Here is a 19,660-nt window from a genome sequence, read left to right as displayed (position 1 = left end):
AACAAAATTATAAAAATGCATAACTGCTTGCTTTTATGTCAAATTTTATAATACATGAAAATAAAATTAGATGTTTAATTTTAATTATTATTTATGTAGGTAGTAACAGAAGAAAAAGTACAACTATATTAAATTTTAAAATCATTTTTGTTTTAAACTTTCTGAAATGAATTCTTGGCTTTATTATCACCCTGATTAGTTTCCATATGTGAATCAAACAGAAATGAAATGAGAAAGCCTTAAGTTTGCTAGATAACTTACAGAAATTGTTATATAAGTGTCACAGTACAATGTAGCTATTTAATTTTCTAAATTCAGATACTATTACACAATATATTTAGGTCAAATAACTGTTCCTTTGTATTCTTCTAGTTCAGATTTCATAATCTCAGAGATTGTTATAAATCAGAGATAACATGTTTAGAATAAAATATTAATTAACATGAAAAAGGAAAGCAGTTATATAATGTGTGATAGTTAATAAAGATAAAAACTATTTGCAGATTCTAAAAGCAGTATTTGGTGCTGATTATCTCTTTGTTAGAGGTAAATCTGAAGTTTTGGGGGTTAGGTCTGAGGTAAAGGGGAATTAAAGAAAATGACCAAAGAAAAACAATCTATATATTTCCCATTTTATTCTTCTGTCCTCTATGAGCTTTCCCTCACACATATTCTATTAACTACACAAAGTGCCTCTATTTTTTTAACTTTCTCAGTTGAACATCATACCTTATCTAACACAACATTTTAAAATTAGTTTTATAATTTTTAACATACTAAATACAATGTTCTTAAGTACCATACACTGATTTTCTCCTTTATGATATCTGCGGGTTTTATTGTTTCAATGGACCGGGCATAAGTAAATTCCATCAACATTTTTTACTGGTGTAAAATAGCAGTGTAATTTATTTTAATCAGTGTAGCCCTCAGCCATTTCAGGTTCTTAAGGGAAGGGAATGGAAATCTCTAGAGAAGAAGAAAACGAAAAGTGTGAATCACCTCCATTTCTCATTTCCCTGTGCTAATTAAGACCAAGCATTTATGTAAAGTAATTAGCCTCCAAATAATAAAAATAAATGGGAAAAAAAAAAGTTCAAAATTCATCAAAAAAAAAAAAAAAAAAAAAGACCAAGCATTTGAAAGTTACCATCTGGAGGAAAATGAAGCCAATAAACCACTGATGAAGATAATATTCAATATTCTATCAGGAGGCAAAAGTTTTCACCAGCCCTTCTTATTCCTACTGTGGAGACAATTTCCATACTGTCTCTGAGCACTAAGAACTCAAACGTATGTCATTCCAGTTCTGGTGGTTCTAATTGTAACTTTTATTTAAATCCTGATTTTCTGCCCCACAGCTTGATTTCTGATTGGCTGGACCTGATTGCTTTCAGACCTGATCAGATTTTACTTGTACGCCATTGGAAACTTGCGTGGATGAACATTCTCTGAGTTTAGAGGGAAATCCTCCTAAGATCTAGCTTTCCATGTCAACTGGAACATAAGAACCACTAGAGGTTCTTTTTTTTTTTTTCAGTTGGGTTTTTGTTTCACTAGAGGTTCTTTAGGAAAGGGATTAAATTGGGAGTATTAATTACCAAATTATTATAGCCTATGTATAAGTTAGTCATGAATATGTATTTCTAGATTTAAAGCTGTTTCTCAGATGAATACATTTCTTTTTAATTTTAGCATATGCAGCATTTCGTCTTTTATTGTTTTTCTCTATGCCTGCAGCCAGCTAGTATGACTAGTGTAAAAGACATATTACCGTAAAAATGCCTTTGCTAATTGAAATTGAGCAAGTTACTTTACCTATTTCTCTGCAAAATCTTTCCTTGTTTTGGGGAGGGGTGATTTCAAGAGTTAAATAAGATAAATAGAGTATCTCATAAAAAAACTGGAGTCTTTTAGACGTAAATGTTGTCATTACTATTTATCTAAATATTTAAACACCTTTTGTCTTCCAGACAACAATGAACTAGCTTGCACAGAATAAAATTAAATTTAAATTGTTATTTTATGTGTGGCCCTATTCATGCTTTTAAATGATCTGCGGACTGAGTTCATGATCCTTGCTCTGGGTTCTCCACCACCAGCATATATGTCCTTCAGCCTTGCTGGTTTCTAGCTCAAAGGCTTTTGGAAAAATATTATTTAACCCTATTCAATAAGGACAATAAAGCAACAATATCTAAGATCCCACTAAAACTAAACCATCTTAAACTGCCCTCAATGTAAGCAAAAAGAGATAATACTGCTATGAGTCTCTCTGGAGACAGAGGTGGATATTTTAGGATGATTTTTTTTAATACAGCAAAAATTTGATTTTTATTCACTTAATATTTTTATAATAAACTTTAAAAAATAAAACTTCAAGAAATTTGACTATAATACTACCATATCAGAGATGTTCAAATAGCCTTTGGGAAAGCTGTTTTTCCTAATCAATCATTATGATCATCTGTCAATGGAAATAACTGAATAAATATTCAGTTATAATAAATATAGAAACATACATATTTTTAACCAATTAAAAAATGTTATCTTCAAACAGCTAATTCTTGAAAGTGTAAAGCAAGGATTCCCAGTCAGTTGAGAGCCTCAGAGGGATAAGACTTTCCTGGCCATAGCTGCTTCAGTATGGCTTGTACTTACATTGCCAATGGTAAGTAATATTTTTCCAGCATTACTTAAGTTGCGTGGAATCTTCAAATGTTTTAGCTATTGTGAAAATGAAACCTCCCTTTGGACTTGCTCCATTACAGTTCTGAAGTTGTCAGATTATCAAGTACAGCCACCTAACTTTGAGCATGACAGCATCAATGAGATGTGCTACACATTTTTGCACAAGGTCAGGCTTTCTTGGAACAATTACATCCCTGTTAGTAATATCTGGCCCCACCCAGTAATGTAAGTACACAGAAGAACTTAGATCTCAAAAAGATGCCTTTCCCAATTACTGTCTTCTCTAAGAACCCACAAAGAGAAACAGACTTTGAACCCAATGTATCTGATTTACTGGACCCTACTGTCATAAAGTGTTCGAATTCAAGTATTATAAACATGTCAACAGGAAAAGAGGTCAGGGTTCCCAGATGGAGGAACGACTGGCCACGGAAGTCAGTTTTTCAGAGCTCAGCAGGTAAGCGGTAAGACTTTGCCTTGTATAGAAAGTAGAGTGTCATGAAAATTAAAATTAAAAACAAGTCAAGTGGGGGAAATTCATTTTGAAAAGTTGCTGTCTTAATGGGGCAGGAGGGAGAGGGAGACAGCAGTCTTCCTTAAAAGGGTAGGATGAGGTCTTCCCAGAAGCTCATACTCTCAGTTTTTATTAAGTACCTATAGTGGATAGTGCTTGAGAAAACTCTATTAATGACCAGATTCTGAGATCACTGTTAAGAGTGCTGTGATAGAAATCTTACTAGAAAAAATTTTAAATGACAAAAGAATCAATATTAGTTCTAATATCATCTTACTGAAAGATTGATGCAAGTTTGCCAGCTTGAACCTGGCAGGAAAGAAACTTGCTCCTGTCAGGACAGGCCTGGGATGGGGAGGAGCAGAGCCAGCCCCCAAGTGACACAGGTACGTTCCAGCTCTTGAAGGTTAATATTTGTGTAAAGAGAACAAAACTCCAAGTTGCTAAGGCCCATGGAGTGGTTAGGGACCAGAAAGGATTAACAGAAAGGACCAGAAAGGACCTCTTTTTATTTTTATTTTCTGGCCACACAGCATGTGGGATCATAGCTCCCCAAGCAGGAATTTAACCTGTGCCCCCCCCCCCGCCCCCGACATTGGAAGCACAGAGTCTTAACCACTAGACAGCCAGGGAAGACCCAACAGCAGTTTCTTTGATTTAAAAAAAAAATTTTAATTTGAGGATAATTGCTTTAAAATGTTGTGTTGGTTTCTGCCATACAACAACATGAATCAGCCGTCAGTATACCTATGTCCCCTCCCTTTTGAATCTCCCTCCCACGCCTCACTCCATCCCACTCCTTTAGCTTGTCACAGAGCATTACGTTGAGGTCCCTGTGTTATACAACAACCTCCCACTAGCTATCTATTTTACATATGGCAATGTATATGTTTCAATGCTACTCTCTCAATTTATCCCACCCTCTCCTCTGCCTTTAAGGAAGAAAATATTCACATTGGCATCAGAGTGGTTAAGAACATTGCCTTAGGAGTCCTGGGTTAGGATCTTCACCCTAATATTTACAGATGATATAGTTTTACCAAATGTCAAGTTATATGATCTCTCCAGACCTTTAGAAATGACCTCAAAAAGATTGTTAGGGGCTTAACTGAGATTGAAACACTGAAATAAATGAATGTAAAGTGTTTAGCACAATGTCTGTTGCTTAGAAAACATTCCATGTGTGTTGCTACTATATTTTTAGTGGTCCTCTTGAAAGGAAGTAATAAATACATGTTTCTCCCAGATGGAAGCAGGGAGTATCTTTAGGCGAGGGATGACAGCAGCAAAAACGCAGAAGGAAGAAAAGAGAACTTCGTTACTTATTATTTTTAGCCTATACTGGGTCAAGAGGGAGGAGTGTTAAGACGGAGTGGAAGGAAGCAGGAAGACAGATGAATGTGGTTTAAGACTTAGAAGCTATGTCAGAATTTAGTGTTTTCTAAGGTACAAACCATTTGAATCTATGGGATTTGGAAAGTCTCAAAAACCCTCTATTAGCAGAGAGCAACTTTACCAAGAATGAGTCAAGAAAGACTTTCAACTTTGTGCAATAGGGGCTATCTGAGAAGAAAGTAAATTTCATTTCTCTTTTTAAAATGACATTCTGACAGGAGAGGGTGAGATGTATGGAAAGAGTAATATGGAAACTTCTATTCCCATATGTAAAATAGATAGTCAACGAGAATTTGCTCTATGGCTCAGAAAACTCAAACAGGGGCTCTGTATCAATCTAAAGGGATGGGGTAAGGAGGCAGATGAGAGGGTGATTCAAAAGGGAGGGGATATATGTATACCTATGGCTGATTCATGTTAAGGTTTCACAGAAAACAACAAAATTCTGTAAAGCAATTATCCTTCAATAAAAAAATAAATAATTTATTTTAAAAAGACATTCTATCTAGGGAAGACTAGTTTTACCTTCCCCAGGGCTTGCTCTATAGCTGTCCTCTCTCCCATAGCCTATTTCCTTGTGGTTTCCTTTTTTTTTTTTTTTTTTTGCTGTCTTAAAAAAAAAAAACCCTGAATACTAGAAGTACTTTGAACAGGATTGTTTAATTAAAAACTAGAAATAGTACCGTTATAACTGGAATGACTCATCTGGGACTTTTTATTTTAAATATATAATAGACAAGAGGAAGGTTCATAAGCTCAGTGTAGACCAAAGTGCAGAACCAACTGCTGCCTTTTTCCCCTGGCAGATCAGACTTAAATTCATTAAAGATGGCACAGAAGACCAGCAGCCTAATACAAAGGTGCAGATTTCTTCTCTTAATGATTCTATTTCTGCCACGTGTGATGACAAGTAAGTTAATATTCTTTGGGGCCTCTATTTAAATAAAGAAAATTTCAGATTATAAAATGATCAAGGGAATTGGGAAAAGAGAAAATCCAAACTGGAAAGATTATATAGATGGTATGCTTCAGAGTAGAGAAGTCAGATAAAATAGTGAAAAATTAAATGGAAAAATGTTTTTATGGTTCTAACAGTAGAAGACTGGGTGAAATATTTTCTTCAGAGCCACAGCCAGAATTTTCCTACATTTTAGAATATTTCATTATTAATCATATTTGGGCTTCCCGGGTGGCTCAGCTGGTAAGAATCCGCCTGCAAGGCGGGAGACCTGGATTTGATCCCTGGGTTGGGAAGATCCCCTGGAGAAGGGAACAGCTACACACTCCAGTATTCTGGTCTGGAGAAACCTATGGACTGTATACTCCATGGGGTCGCAAAGAGTAGGACAGGACTGAGTGACTTTCACTTTCTTTCACTAATCTTATTTAAAATAAACCTCTGCTGTTTATTTGAGCATGCCACTTACATGAAAATCTTTTCTGCATTTGTTCCCCACCCCAACCTGAAAGAAACCTTTTCCTTCCTGATTTAAAAAGTAATAAACAGACATTGTAACATAAGTTAGGAAATATAGAGAAGAATAAAGAAAAGTAAAATCCCATCATTAAGAGATAACTACTCAATGTTTTGCTGTGTATTCTTCCAGGTTTTATATATATGAAAGAGAGTGTGTATGTATAAATGGGATAATTCCATACACATCGTTTTCTAACCCAGTGGTTCTCAAATTTCACTGCATATTAGAATCACCTGGAAACTTTTTAAGACCACCCCCCCCCCAATGCCCAGGTTACACTAATATTAATTAATCAGAATGTCTAGGGGTGGGAGCTAGGCAGATGATTCCCATGTGCAGCAACATGTGGTAACCATCATTTCAACCTTTTATTTTTTTTAATTAATAGTGCATTATCAATCTTTTCCTTGTAAAACCACATAGGTCAATATGGCTATTTTTAATTGTCACAGAGCATTTCATTGTACCGATGTAACAGAATTTATTTAGCCAATTCTCTAATGAGGGCCATTTAGATTGTTCACTCTATCTTAATAGTCTCTTCCTGCACTCCCAGGTTCTGTTTTAAGTGTGAATGGTAAAACTGAAAACTATATTCTGGACACTGAGCCTGGCCTCCAAGAGTCTCTGAAATGTGCTGTTCAAAACCACACCCGAGATGAAGAACTTCTCTGGTACCGCCAAGACGGGAGAGTGGATTTGAAGTCTGGAAACAAAATCAACTCCAGCTCTGTCTGTGTCTCGGGCATCAGTGAAAATGACAACGGCATCACCTTTACCTGCAAGTTGCGGAGGAATCAGTCGATGTCCATCTCAGTGGTGCTGAATGTCACTTGTGAGTGAGGGGAAAGAGACGGCTAATCAGTCTGTGTGGTCTGTACTACACTAAGTAGTAGATGCAGCTTCCTTCTAAAGAGTATGTGCGTGTAGATAAATATATTGGCTGCACTGGTCTTTGTTGCAGTGCATGGGCTTTCTCTAGCTGCAGCGCATGCACTCTAGTGTGGGCTCAGTAGCTGCCGGCGCATGGGCTTTGTTTCCCCATGGCATGTGAGATCTTAGTTCCCTGATCAGGAATCAAACCCGAGTCCCCTGCTTTGGGAGGTGGATTCTCAACTGCTCAACCACCAGGGAAGACCCTAAGAGTATGCGTATTTTAACATTTGCTTGATACTGCCAAACTGCCCTATTTATGACCCCACAACAGCGCGGGAGGGTACGTATTCCCCATACTGGCATGAGCCTGAGCATCCTCAAAATCTAAGAATCTGCCAGCCTGATTTGAAATTTTACTTTCATATTCTAAATTAAAAATGAGGGTGTTGACCTTTTCATAAATGCATTAGCTTTTCATGTCTCTTTCCTACAAAATGCCTGTTAATATATTCTACCCATGTTTCTATTTGGTTATTTACCTTTTTCTTATTGATTTGTTTAAGGGCTTTGTATTGGATTGGCCAAAAGTTAGGTTTGGGTTTTTTGGTAAGATGTTGGTGAAACATTTTGGCCAATCCAATACATTAAGGAAATTAGCCATTTTTATTTTGAATTAATTACAAGCATTTCTTCTATTTATTTTGGGCATTTAAAAATACTTTTTTTGCTATATTGAAAAAAAATACTTTTTTGCTATATTGAAATTTTAAATGTTTACATATTTAAAATTACCAATATTTTCCTTTGTGGTTTCTAGTGTTTGCATTCTACTTAGAAAAATATCTGCTGGGGATCTTTTAGCATCACCTTAAACTCTCAAAGATGAAACTGTTTGATGGTTGGGTTACAGGTATTGGTAACCCATTGGTGGAACTATCTGAGGTTGGGGTCCTTTGAATATGTTCATGGAGGTGAGCATTTAGGTGGTTTGGGTGGAAAACTGGATCTATATGAGGCAGGTGTGGCTGGTGTGGTGAGGGGTGATGTGAGTAAGGGTAATAACATGGCATGGTCTGGTAGGAAAAGCTCTGGACTTGGAACCTGGTAATAAAAAGTCAAAGCCATCTGATCCCATGAGCTCAGCAAACTTTTCTGTGAAAAATTGATGCCATTGCTCCTGAGGTAAAAGCGTGGAGAAAATGACAAGGAATTCAGGTCCAGAATCTGCTGGCATCCTGAAGCTTTCAGAATGAATCACTTACATGTTCCTGGGCAAACGAGCTTTTATTTCCTATGAATATAGGAAATGAACTCTGATTTTTTTTTTTCGCCATGTAGGATCTTAGTTTCCTGGCCAGGGATCAAACCTGCTCCTCCTGTATTGGGAGCACAGTCTTAACCACTGGATTACCAGGGAAGTCCCAATAAGTGATTTTTAGTCCCAATTAATAAGTCCCAATGTGATTTTTAATAAGCTATCCCTTGGCAACTTTATTAGAATCCAAGACTATCAGGGTTACCTTGGAGGTTTTGAAATCCTTATAAAATGACAGATGAGGAAACTGAGGCCCAGAATGAGAGCCCTAATCTGGAGATCACATCTGGGGCTGAGAACAGAACACAAAATCCCCAGTTTCCTAATCCAGTGCTCTTTCCATTGTACCTTCTAAATAGAGACACAGTAGAAGTGCTGATATATGATCCAGTGGCTTAAAGGAATGATTTTCAGTTTTCCAGCCTGATTCTGTATTTAATATTATCTCTATAATAACCTCTTAAATATCATTGTTGCACATATATAAAAAAAAATTGGTCAGTGATTCATAGTGACAATAACTGACATAAACTCATCAATCAATAAATCAAAATGAGGTCATAAAGTGGCAAGAATATCATGTACAATCTTGAGGAAATATTATGGATTATTGTTCTAAATGGCAGACTGAGAACTAAATGGAAGCGTCATAATACACTATTTGGTGGAGAATGTTTAGAAGCTTCTTTTATGTGTTATTGCTGAATAAATTGAGACCACCTCTTTTGCAATATCCATCAAAATTTAAAGTGTACCTGCCCTAACTCCCAGCAGATCTGCTTTGAGATGTTAACCCTGGAGAAATACATGCACATATGCACAAAAAAACATAGGCAAGGATGATTACTGAGGCATTGTTTAGCATTTTAAAAATGAGAATAACCTGATGTCCATCAAAATAAAATGAGTAAAGGGTCAGATATTATACTCTAGCACTCTCAAAGCAATGGGCTAGAACTATGTGGTTCAACATGAATATCTCTCAACGTATGCAAGTTATTGAGAGAATGAAGTTTTTTGTGTAAATCCTTCTCACCGTCCTAAACCAATACATTTCCTATGGGTATAACATATGTATTTTTAAAACAATATTTGCAAAAAAATGATCTGCAAGCATTTACATTAAAACTCGTAGCACTGGGTATCTTTGGGGAGTCAGGAAGTGGCCAGGATGGAGTCAAGGAGGACCTTAACTTTATCTGAAATGTACTAATAATTTTAAAAGGGAACATGCATGTAGAGCTGATGTGCAGTAAAATTCATTTTAAATAGTTAAATAAAAAGGAATAACTAATAGGACCTGTCCATAAGTGGAACTGGTATAGTTGGCCATCGTGTTCTCTATTCTCACAGCTTCCTACAATCTGAATACCATATAACATCCTTGTTGGACATGGATACAGAATTCAAGCACATTCCAAAGAGCAACAAAATGTCATTCTTCTGAGAGAGTTATTAATAACACAGCCTACTTAGGGTCTAATTATTCAGTGTGCAGATTATACAAGCTCCTTTTTCCCTCATTCTCTGCCTCTCTCTCTTTCCTACTGCCCACTTTTCATGCATTTTTTATTGGAGTATAATTGCTTTACAGTGTTATGTTAGTTTCTGCTGTACAGTGAAGTGAATTAGCTATATGTATACTTACATCCCCTCCCTGTTTGGTCTCCCTCCCGCCCCATCATCTGTCCCACCCCCAGGTCATCACAGAGCACAGAGTTGAGCTCCCGGTGCCACACAGTAGGTTCCCACCTGTTACCTATTTCACACATGGTAGTGTGTATCTGTCAATCCTAATCTCCCAGTTCATCCCACCCTCCTCTTCCCATCCTTTGTCCACATGTCCCTTCTCCACATCTTCATCTCTATTCCTGCCCTGAAAAGCTTTTGAACAGCAAAGGAACCCAGAAATGAGAAAAAAAAGACAGCACTCAGAATGGGAGTAAATATTTACAAATAAAGCAACTGATGATTAGTCTCCAAAATATACAAACAGCTCATAGAACTCAATATCAACAAAACAAACAGGCCAATCAAAAAATGGGGGGAAGACCTAAATAGACATCTCTCTGAAGAAGACATACACATGGCTAAGAGGCACATGAAAAAAAAGGTGTCCAACCTCACAAATTACTAGAGAAATGCAAGTCAAAACTACAATGAGGTATCACCTCACACAGGTCAGAATGGCCATCATCAAAATATCTACAATGAATGCTAGAGAGGGTGTGGAGAAAAGGGAACCTGCTTGCACAGTTGATGGGAATGTAAATTGATACAGTCACTATGGAGAACATATGGAGTTTCTTTAAAAAAACTGAAAATAGAGCTACCATATGACCCAGCAATCCCACCATTTTTCATGCATTTTATTACTCTTCTGTACCTTGGCCAAAAAAACATGCAAGGGGCATGGAGAAGAGGGGAGACTCAGCTTGGCCATTTCTCCCTCTAGATTTTGAAAAACACTGGTGGGAGTAAGGGTTGGAATTATTTGGTGAAGAAAAATGTGTTTGACACATGGGTCTACAGATGTCCTTATCATGAAGGGAATAAGAAGTTGCTTACAGGGAACTCCCTGGTTGGGAAGCTAAGATCCCACATGTCTTGTGGCCAAAAAACCAAAACATAAGACAGAAGCATTATTGTAACTGATTCAATAAAGACTTAAAAAAAAAAAAAAAGAAGTCGTTCACACAGAGGGATGAGAAGGGCTCAAGGTCACGCTCACCTTTCATGGATGCCAGAGTTGCCACAACTGGAGTGCCTTCTGAGAGAAGGACATTATTTCTGGAAGATCATTGTGGAAATGCAAATATGCATGGTAAATCTGTGGTCAGGGCAAGTGTGATCACATACAATGCAAAAATAGAGGGTGTGGGGAGCCCTCAAACCGCCCCACCTTTACCACCACCACAATAATAATAGTAACTAGCATTGCGGTAAATTCTTCACAGGCATTCTGTCCTTTCATCTTCACAGCAGCTCGTAAGGTGTTATCCCACTTTTTAGATGAGAAAACTAAGCAGTTACTTTACAGTTAAGAAGCTTTCTCTAGGTCACAGTAGGTAATGTAGGTAGTAGAATTGGGGCTCACTGCAGTGCCTGCTTTCTTAGTATTACACTGTTTTATCCCAAAGTAACACAGATTGGTTTTTAATAGTAGTTCTCAGCAAAGTCTCAAGGCTTTGTAACACATGCTTCCATGTGTTACAAATCATCTACTTGACAGATACTCATGTTTATATACATTTGTTTCATGGTTTATCTTCCCCACCACATTAAAAGCTCTTTTAAGTTTGAAAATGGATGTATGCAACTTCCCTAGCCATCCAGTGGTAAAGACTCCGTGCTACCAATACAGAGACGCAGGTTTGATCCCTGGTCGGGGAACTAAGATCCCATATCCTGTGTGGTACAGCCAAAAAAGAAAAAGAGAATGGATGTATGTTACTTACCATTGTATTCCTGGTTCCTAGCCCAGTACTTGGCATACGGTAGGCGCTCAATAAATGTTTGTAAAATGAATGAGATAGATGGAAGGAAGATCTTCAACAGTGACAATAATGCTTATCTGCTAATTAAACCTAAATGTTTCAATCTTGCAGTTCCTCCTCTCCTAAGTGGAAATGACTTCCAAACAGCTGAGGAAGGCAGTGATGTGAAGTTGGTTTGCAATGTGAAATCCAACCCCCGGGCTCAAATGATGTGGTATAGAGACAGTGGCATCTTGAATTTAGAGACCCATCACCGAATCCAACAGACAAGCGAGTATCTTCAACTGTCGATCACCAAAGTCAAGAAATCTGACAATGGGACTTACAGCTGTATTGCCAGTTCACTGATAGAAACAAAGACCAAGGACTTTCACCTTATTGTCAAAGGTAACTCTCCTGTTTATTTATTTACTGAAATATAGTTTATTTACAATACTATGTTAGTTTCAGGTGTAATGCATAGTGATTTAATATTTTTACAAATGATACTCCCTTTCACATTGTTACACAGAATATTATTATTATTTATTATATATTCTTTATATATAATATATATATAATTAAATGTATATTATTTCACGAATATTGCCACAGAACAAGGGCTATATTTTCCTGTGTTGGACAATGTGTGTGTGTGCTTCATCCTGTCTGACTCTTATGCAACCCCATGGACTGTAGTACACCAGGCTCCTTTGTCCACAGGATTTCCCCAGCAAGAATACTGAAGTGGGTTGCCATTTCCTCCTGCAGGGCTCTTCCCCACCCAGGGAGTCTCTGGCATCTCCTGCATTGGCAGGAGGATTCTTTACCACTGTGCCACCTGGGACGCCCCTGTTGTACAATATACCTTGTTGTTTACACAGTTTGTATCTCATAATCCTATACCTCTATCTTGCTTCTCCATTCTTCCCTCTCCTCACTGGTATCCACTAGCCTGTTTTCTACATCTGTGAGTCTGTTTCTGTTTTGTTTTATACATCCATTTATTTTTATTCCACATAAGAGCTAGCATACAGTACTTGTCTTTATCTGTCAAATGGACAGAGAGCATGATACTCTCTAGGTCCATCCACAAAGGTAACACTCTTTTTAAGTAATATCTATCATAGTACAAAGGGCTTCCCTGGCGGCTCAGACAGTAAAGAATCTACCTGCATTGCAGGAGATCCAGGTTCAATCCCTGGGCTGCAAATATCCCCTGGAGAAGGGAATGGCTACCCACTCCAGTTTCTTGCCTGGAGAATTCCATGGACAGAGGAGCCTGGTACAGTCCACGGGGTCGGAGAGGGTTGGACATGACTGAGCTACTAACACTTTCACAGCACAGTACAAAACTCAGATACTTGGTAAATATTTTTTTTGTGACAACAAATAATGATGGCCATTATGATTAGTAGCTAGAATTTTCTTTGGAGAATTATCTCCACCCCAGGAATTCTAGTCCTTTCTTTTAGGGGAATTATTCCCATTCCAGATAGGATACAGCTTTTTGAGCAAAGGCTCGTTTTCTAGAATCAAGTAGTAGGAGATAGATCTGCTGGGTTTTCTGGAGGAGTATTTCCGTGAATTTTCCTGGGCAACAAGCTTTGTAGGAATTGCACTTTTGAGTTAACAACTTAATAAGAAACAGGAGAGAAGTCATCAACACATAGAGAAAAAAAGATACTAACTAGATAAGAAAATGGATCTGTAAAATCACTCCTAACTCTGAAATGTACCCTATAGGCCAATCAGAAGAGGGAGATGGGGAGAATGGCGGGAAATGGGTTCTTTCTCTTGGCTTCATGCTTTCTCTACCCAGGTTTATGACCTCTGCGACAACAAGGAACAAATAAAGCGCCAAGTGTCTCGCTGTCCTCATACTTCTCCTTCATACAGAAAGAGAAAGGCAAGATACTTGGTGGAGCAGGTGCATGAAATGCTCATGCACACATTTCCCGGTGTGGGGCCAGGATGCTAGAAGCAGTCAAACAAGTTGCGGCTCCTGTATCTTGAGAGAACATGATTCTCTTTGCCACCTGCCTCCCTGTGCCCCCTCGTTGTCTTTCTTGCCAGGCCTCAGGAAGCCAAATGAACCCCTGTTGGTCATGTGACCATAGGGATTCTTAGCGGGCTACCAATAGAATGGATGATGAGGAGGAATGGTTGCCAGTTGAATGCCCATCACTGTGATTACTGGCACGTTCAGTAATTTGTTCTGTGGAACAGTGACAGTATTCCCAGTGGCTATTTCCTTTAAAAACCAAACCCACAAACTCTTGATTAAAAAGGAATCATAATTGCTCCATGTCACATTAAACAGGCAGCTTGTGCAGCAAGCAGGATGCCAGCTTGGCAAATTAGTTTTCAGGTGGGCGGTATCCTGTTTTGGGTGGACCGCTTCCAAACCAACTGGCTTTTCTGATTTCTTGCTGCTTTATGACTTCCCCGGCTGTCGGGTGCCTGAGGAGCAGAAGCGCTCCGCTGCTAGCGCCCAGGCGAAATGCCAGGTTTGCCATGAGCTCTTCTAACTTCACGGTTCAGTGGGGGTAGTTTCTAAATGAGGCCATGCAAAGTGGGAAATGACATCACGGATCTTTTCTTGAGCACAAGACTTTAGCCACATGTTGAGATTATTTTACCATAATGAATATGGGCAGGGCTGGGGAGGGGGAGAATACCAGATCTGGTTATAAATAAGAGAGTGCAGGGAAGAGATGCAGTTACAGTTGCCAGACTCACTTTCAAAAGAAACTTGGAATCCAGAGTGAACCAGTGGGTCAGGCAGTTTTTTTCAGGTTTGTGTATGGAGTGAAATCTGTTATGTGTGGCTTCATGTTATTCAGCTTGGTAAAAACATTCCGATCGGTGGCTGATTTCTGATTTTTTCCCCCAATTGCCCCACCTCTGCCTCTCCTTCATTTTGACATCTTTCCTTGGCACTCACTACAAGTACAGGGTGTCCCCTATGAGAGGTCTTTTAGTGTATCCCAGGGCTGGCTGTTTCAGAGTCAGCGCTTTTAAGGAGTCCAGTTGGACTTCTGGAGCTTCTCCAGAGGGTTGATGCTACCGTACCCTCATAAGGACAACTGTTAGCAACAACCAAAAGGGAGCAAGAGCCAAAGATGCTTAATCTACTCTCTAAAATTATCCAGAACCAGAACTAGACACATAATAGGAAGAAAACGATTAAAAGGTAAGTAGTAGGACTTCCCTAGTGGTCCAGTGGTTAAGACTCCATGCTTCCTCTGCAGGGGGCATGGGTTGGATATCTGGTTGGGGAACTGAGATCCCATGTGCCTTGTGGCCAAAAAGTAAAATTAAATAAATAAATAAATAAATTAGGCAAAGATATTTTTAAAATACTATTTAAAAATTAATAGTGTGTCATACAATTATGAAGGGATAAAGCCCATTTCATAACCTTGAGGTATATAGGGCTTAGACTTTGAAATTAATCTAAAATCTTCTCTTCCCCTTGTTTCTTCCTTTTACCCCTCATGTATTGTACTATCTCATAACTCTTTGTCCTTTACAAATACAATCTCAGTCTGTAGTTTTTGTTCCTTTAATGTCTGTCTCTCCTACTAGAACATGAGATCCTCAGAGACTGGATCCTTCCATGCCTGTTCTATTTTTTGCAGGGCTAAGAACAGCACCTAGTGCAGAGTCGTCATTTAGCAAAAATCTGTTAATGGCACTCACTGCACAAACTCAATTATACAGTAAATAACACACTCTTTATTTCTTATAAATTTCAAAAATTTTATCATAGCCACGATTGGAGCCCTTCTCCCTCCTAAGGTGGGCATCAGAATCCAGGAGCTTAGACAAAGTCATTTAAATAGCTTTGCCAACTTTAAGCATTCTTGCGTTTGTAAGTTTCACCTCATATCATATCAACTATATTAAAATGAAGTAATAATTACACTTTTTTGCTCTAAAAATTGGAAAGGGCATTTAAAACTTGCATACATTTTGAATTTTATTATAAATTAGTTATTAATTTGGCTCTTGTGGTTTAAACATTATTATTATTTAACAGTTGGGTTATAGTTGAAGCAAAGTTACATTTGATAAAAGCTTAAACATTTATTAAAGTCTTCCCAGGTGGCTCGGTGGTAAAGAATCGACCTGCCAGTGCAGGAGGCGCAAGAGACATGGGTTCAATCCCTGGATGTATTCTTGCCTGGAAAATCCCATGGACCGAGGAGACTGGTGGGTTACAGTCCATGGAATCACGAAGCGTTGAACATGACTGAGTGGCTGAGCAACTGAGCACACACATAGCACACAAACGTTTATTAGTTCTGATTAATTTTGCCACTTTATTTTTACACTTAGGAGCCAATACTTTTTTTTTCAGGTCTCAAATATTTCATAAGCTCTTGAAGAGTGAACAAATACAGGCACTCTACCTGTAATACAGAAGAGCTCTGAGTTTACCAGATGTTCAGAAAACAAAACAGGGAATGGGCTTTCACTTGTAGGCAGCTGGTGCCCTAGCTCTAGTTAAAAGTAGACTCTCTGTTCTTCCACATCATGTAATGTGTGTGAGTGTGTGCCTGCTTAGTTGTGTCTGACTCTTTGCGACCCCATGGACTGTAGCCCGTCAGACTCCTCTGTCCATGGGATTCTCCAGGCAAAAATACTGGAGTGGGTGGCCATTTCCTACTCCAGGGGATCTTCTTGATCCAGGGATTGAACCCACATCTCTTGCATCTCCTGCATTGGCAGATGGATTCTTTACTACTGTACCACCCAGGAAACCCAGAGAGAGATGAAAATATTTGCCAAGATTGGGAAGGCTGATGCTCAGAGTTCTTCCCTAGGGGCACCGTGCAGCTCCCCTCTATAATGTCTTGGTCCAGCTGGGGGCACCATCACAGCACAGCTACAAGGGTCTTGCTGCTCTTGGGACCCACAGACCTCTCTCTCCTTAATCCATCAGATTCCTTACCTTTCCTCTTCTTGCTTTTAAAACCTCCTCTCTCTCTTTCTCCCTTAAGAAATTCTCACAATATCATTCGGGTTTTGCAAGACAGGAAAAAGCATTGATTTCGGCCTACTTCTGCTTTCTGCATGGCAAAAGTTATGGATCACGCACAAAAAGATCTGACTTTGGGGGAGTTACTCATGTTAATAATATGAATAATATAGATAATAAATTATATCCTTCCAAAAAGAAATGGATTCAAAACCTGTCTCTGCTAGTTACTAATTCTGTGATCTTGGACAAGCGTTCTAACCTCTCAAAGCCCCTAGTTCCTTGCCTGTAAAAAAAGATTATAATACATTTGGGAATTGTTTGGAAATTTAATTAAGAGGATGCAAAATGTTAAGTGCAAAGCACCGTGGCTGGAACATACTTGGAGTACATAAATTATAAGCATATAAATGTTACTTTCTTATTTCCTGTCTTTGCATTTCCAACAGATAAAGCCTCGACTGTACCAATAGAACCCATTATTGCTGCATGTGTTGTGGTCTTTCTGACCTTGGTCTTTGGACTGATTGCCAGAAGAAAAAGAATAATGAAGGTATCTGAGTATTTTAAGCTATGTGTATGTTTGCTAAGTTGCTTCAGTTGTGTCCAGCTCTTTGTGACCCCATGAACTGTAGCCCATCAGGCTCCTCCGTCTATGGGATTCTCCAGGCAAGAATATTGGAGTGGGTTGTAATGCTCTCTTCCAGGGGAATCTTCCCATAAGGTCATCTAAATAAAGGCAAAGAACTGGTGATATAACTGACTACAGTGTCAGGAACCATACTTGAACAATCTGGTCTCTCTACCATGAGATCTCAATTGGAAGTGGCTCAAGGGAATAAAAGCTGTTCCTATATTAGGAGTACAACTTTACAAAGGATAGAAGTGCATACAGACCAGACCTGAATGAAAATAGTTGCAGTGTTAAAAGTAGGGGCTGATTTTTCTCTCTTTAAAATTTCTCTTGATTGTTGTTATGGTGCCTTGGTACAAGAAATAAATATAGAGGCACATCAGCTCTGGATTCAGAGATCTGTGTGAAAAAGATGGCCCTTGCTGCTCACCTCTTGGGCACAGCCACAGGCCCTGGCTGCAGCACATTGGAGTTTGAATTGCTGAATGGTTAACTTGTTGGTTAGAGTGATGCAGAGTACGTGATGCAGACTGCATAGGTTAAAGCTATGCCTTTGACTCCACCAGTCAATCTAGTCCCAAAGGAAGGCAAAGGTGGCCGAAAGTCTCTAAAAAGCCAGTGTGGAATTACATTTTCTTAGGTTAAATAAAAGTGATAAATGTGATCAAAGAAATAAGACCTAGACCTGTGCAGAGTTGGCTGTTTTCCCAGCCACCTCTGCATTGGTGTGTACTTTTCTAGATAGAAGATTAACAGACGTTTGGGTTTCCTGTCCCTTGAGCCACCTCGAGGCATTCAAAATGTTTCTCCATTAGCCTCAGCACAGCAGCAAACTCATTGCCCCTTGTTGTGTTTACTTTCAGCTCTGCAGAAGGGATCAAGGCCCCCAGTGCAGAACAGCTTTGTAAGTACTCTGGGCTGGGCTCAATGATTTTCCACAAGCAGATGGATAGCAGTTGGTAGTGTGCATCATAAAACCCATCACGGGCAAACTCCTCCAGAGACAGGAGGTGCTGGAAGGTGAAGCGGTCCAGAGGAGAACGGAGGGTGGAGGAGAATCTGCCTTCACTCTAGAGGAAGACGGGTGAGGCGAGGTTGGAAGGTTGCTTAGAATGGAGAACACCTTTGATCTTTTTGTTTGTTTTTCATTTTCCTCTTTTATTATTGGACTATAATTGCTTTACAATGTTGTGTTAGTTTCTGCTGTATAATAAAGTGAACCAGCAATCTGCACACATGTACATCCCCTTCCTCCTGAGCCTCCCTGCTTTTGGTCTCAAGCCTCCTCTCTCTTTAAGCAATTGCAGGCTAATGCATGTCCAACTGCCTTTTATTGCCAAACGGTGTAAGCCTGAGGGAAGCCACCGTTGCCTTCTCCTCCACAAGCAGGTCAGAAGCCACATTCCTCATCCAAAATACTGCCTTCTCTTTGGAGCTTCCTTTAGTCTGTTAGCTCCAGCATATCTGAGATAGGCAGTGGATAGAAAGAATGGAGGCATTCTTTCCAAGACTATGAATTTTCAAATTTTAAAAAAATCACTAAGATAATAAATTTTCTAGAATTTTAGCAGTATTACTAGATGCCAAAATACAAGGAACTATATCAAAGTTTTGAGCAAATATAAATTAGAAATCTAGCATTCTATTCATCAACAGTATGATTTTGTTTTGATTTTTTTTCTTTAGTGCTTATGATCATCCTGATGATTAATTTCTTGATTCATTTCAGATGAGAAAACTGAGATGCCATCTATTACAGCAAGAGTTTTGCATCAGGACCACCTTGATTTATGTAGTCCCATCTGTATTTATTGCCATTATTAAATTCATTTCTGTCTAATTGTCAGAGGTTTTGAAGAAGTGTTTCATTAAGCACTTTAGCAGTAATTGTTATGACTAATTTGATATACTTGCAGAACACTTTCAGGAAGAAAGCTGTTAAGATTGAAAAGTAAGATTTTTTTAAAGTCTTCTCCTTGAAGGATATGTTAATTAATTGAAATTTGTCCTGAAAAGTTTGGCAACCATTTACATTTATTGTGTATTTTTCTAGGTAGGAGATTAACAGACATTTGGGTTTCACGAATCAGTACACTACCAAAAAAACACAGGAGTTGGGCACAACATAGAGGGATCAATTTCTAAAGTTACCAAGGAAACACATAAGTAATATTAATTATATCTACCTTCACTGTCATTTCAAGAGAGAAATGTTCTAGGACTAAAAAAGGAATGATATAATCTCAGAATATAAGATATTCCTTTAAATGAAAGAATTCAGTATTATAAAAAAA

The 19,660-nt window shown here is 38.5% G+C and overlaps 1 protein-coding gene across 1 annotated transcript; it reads left to right on the top strand.

Annotated features, from left to right (window-relative positions):
- The first annotated feature begins 5,341 nt into the window (after positions 1-5,341).
- On the top strand, positions 5,342-19,212 carry TMIGD1 (transmembrane and immunoglobulin domain containing 1). The gene is made up of 6 exons (XM_043900898.1): positions 5,342-5,510; positions 6,635-6,913; positions 11,878-12,153; positions 17,182-17,285; positions 18,230-18,270; positions 19,096-19,212. Exons 1-6 carry the CDS (start codon positions 5,429-5,431, stop codon positions 19,097-19,099), a joined length of 786 nt encoding a protein of 261 aa, XP_043756833.1. The 5' UTR covers positions 5,342-5,428; the 3' UTR covers positions 19,100-19,212.
- Positions 19,213-19,660: the final 448 nt, after the last annotated feature.

Source organism: Cervus elaphus, chromosome 5 (genome assembly GCF_910594005.1).
Source record: "Cervus elaphus chromosome 5, mCerEla1.1, whole genome shotgun sequence".
In the NCBI taxonomy this organism is placed as follows: Eukaryota; Metazoa; Chordata; class Mammalia; order Artiodactyla; family Cervidae; genus Cervus; species Cervus elaphus.
This window is presented reverse-complemented; position numbering and strand designations above follow the sequence as displayed.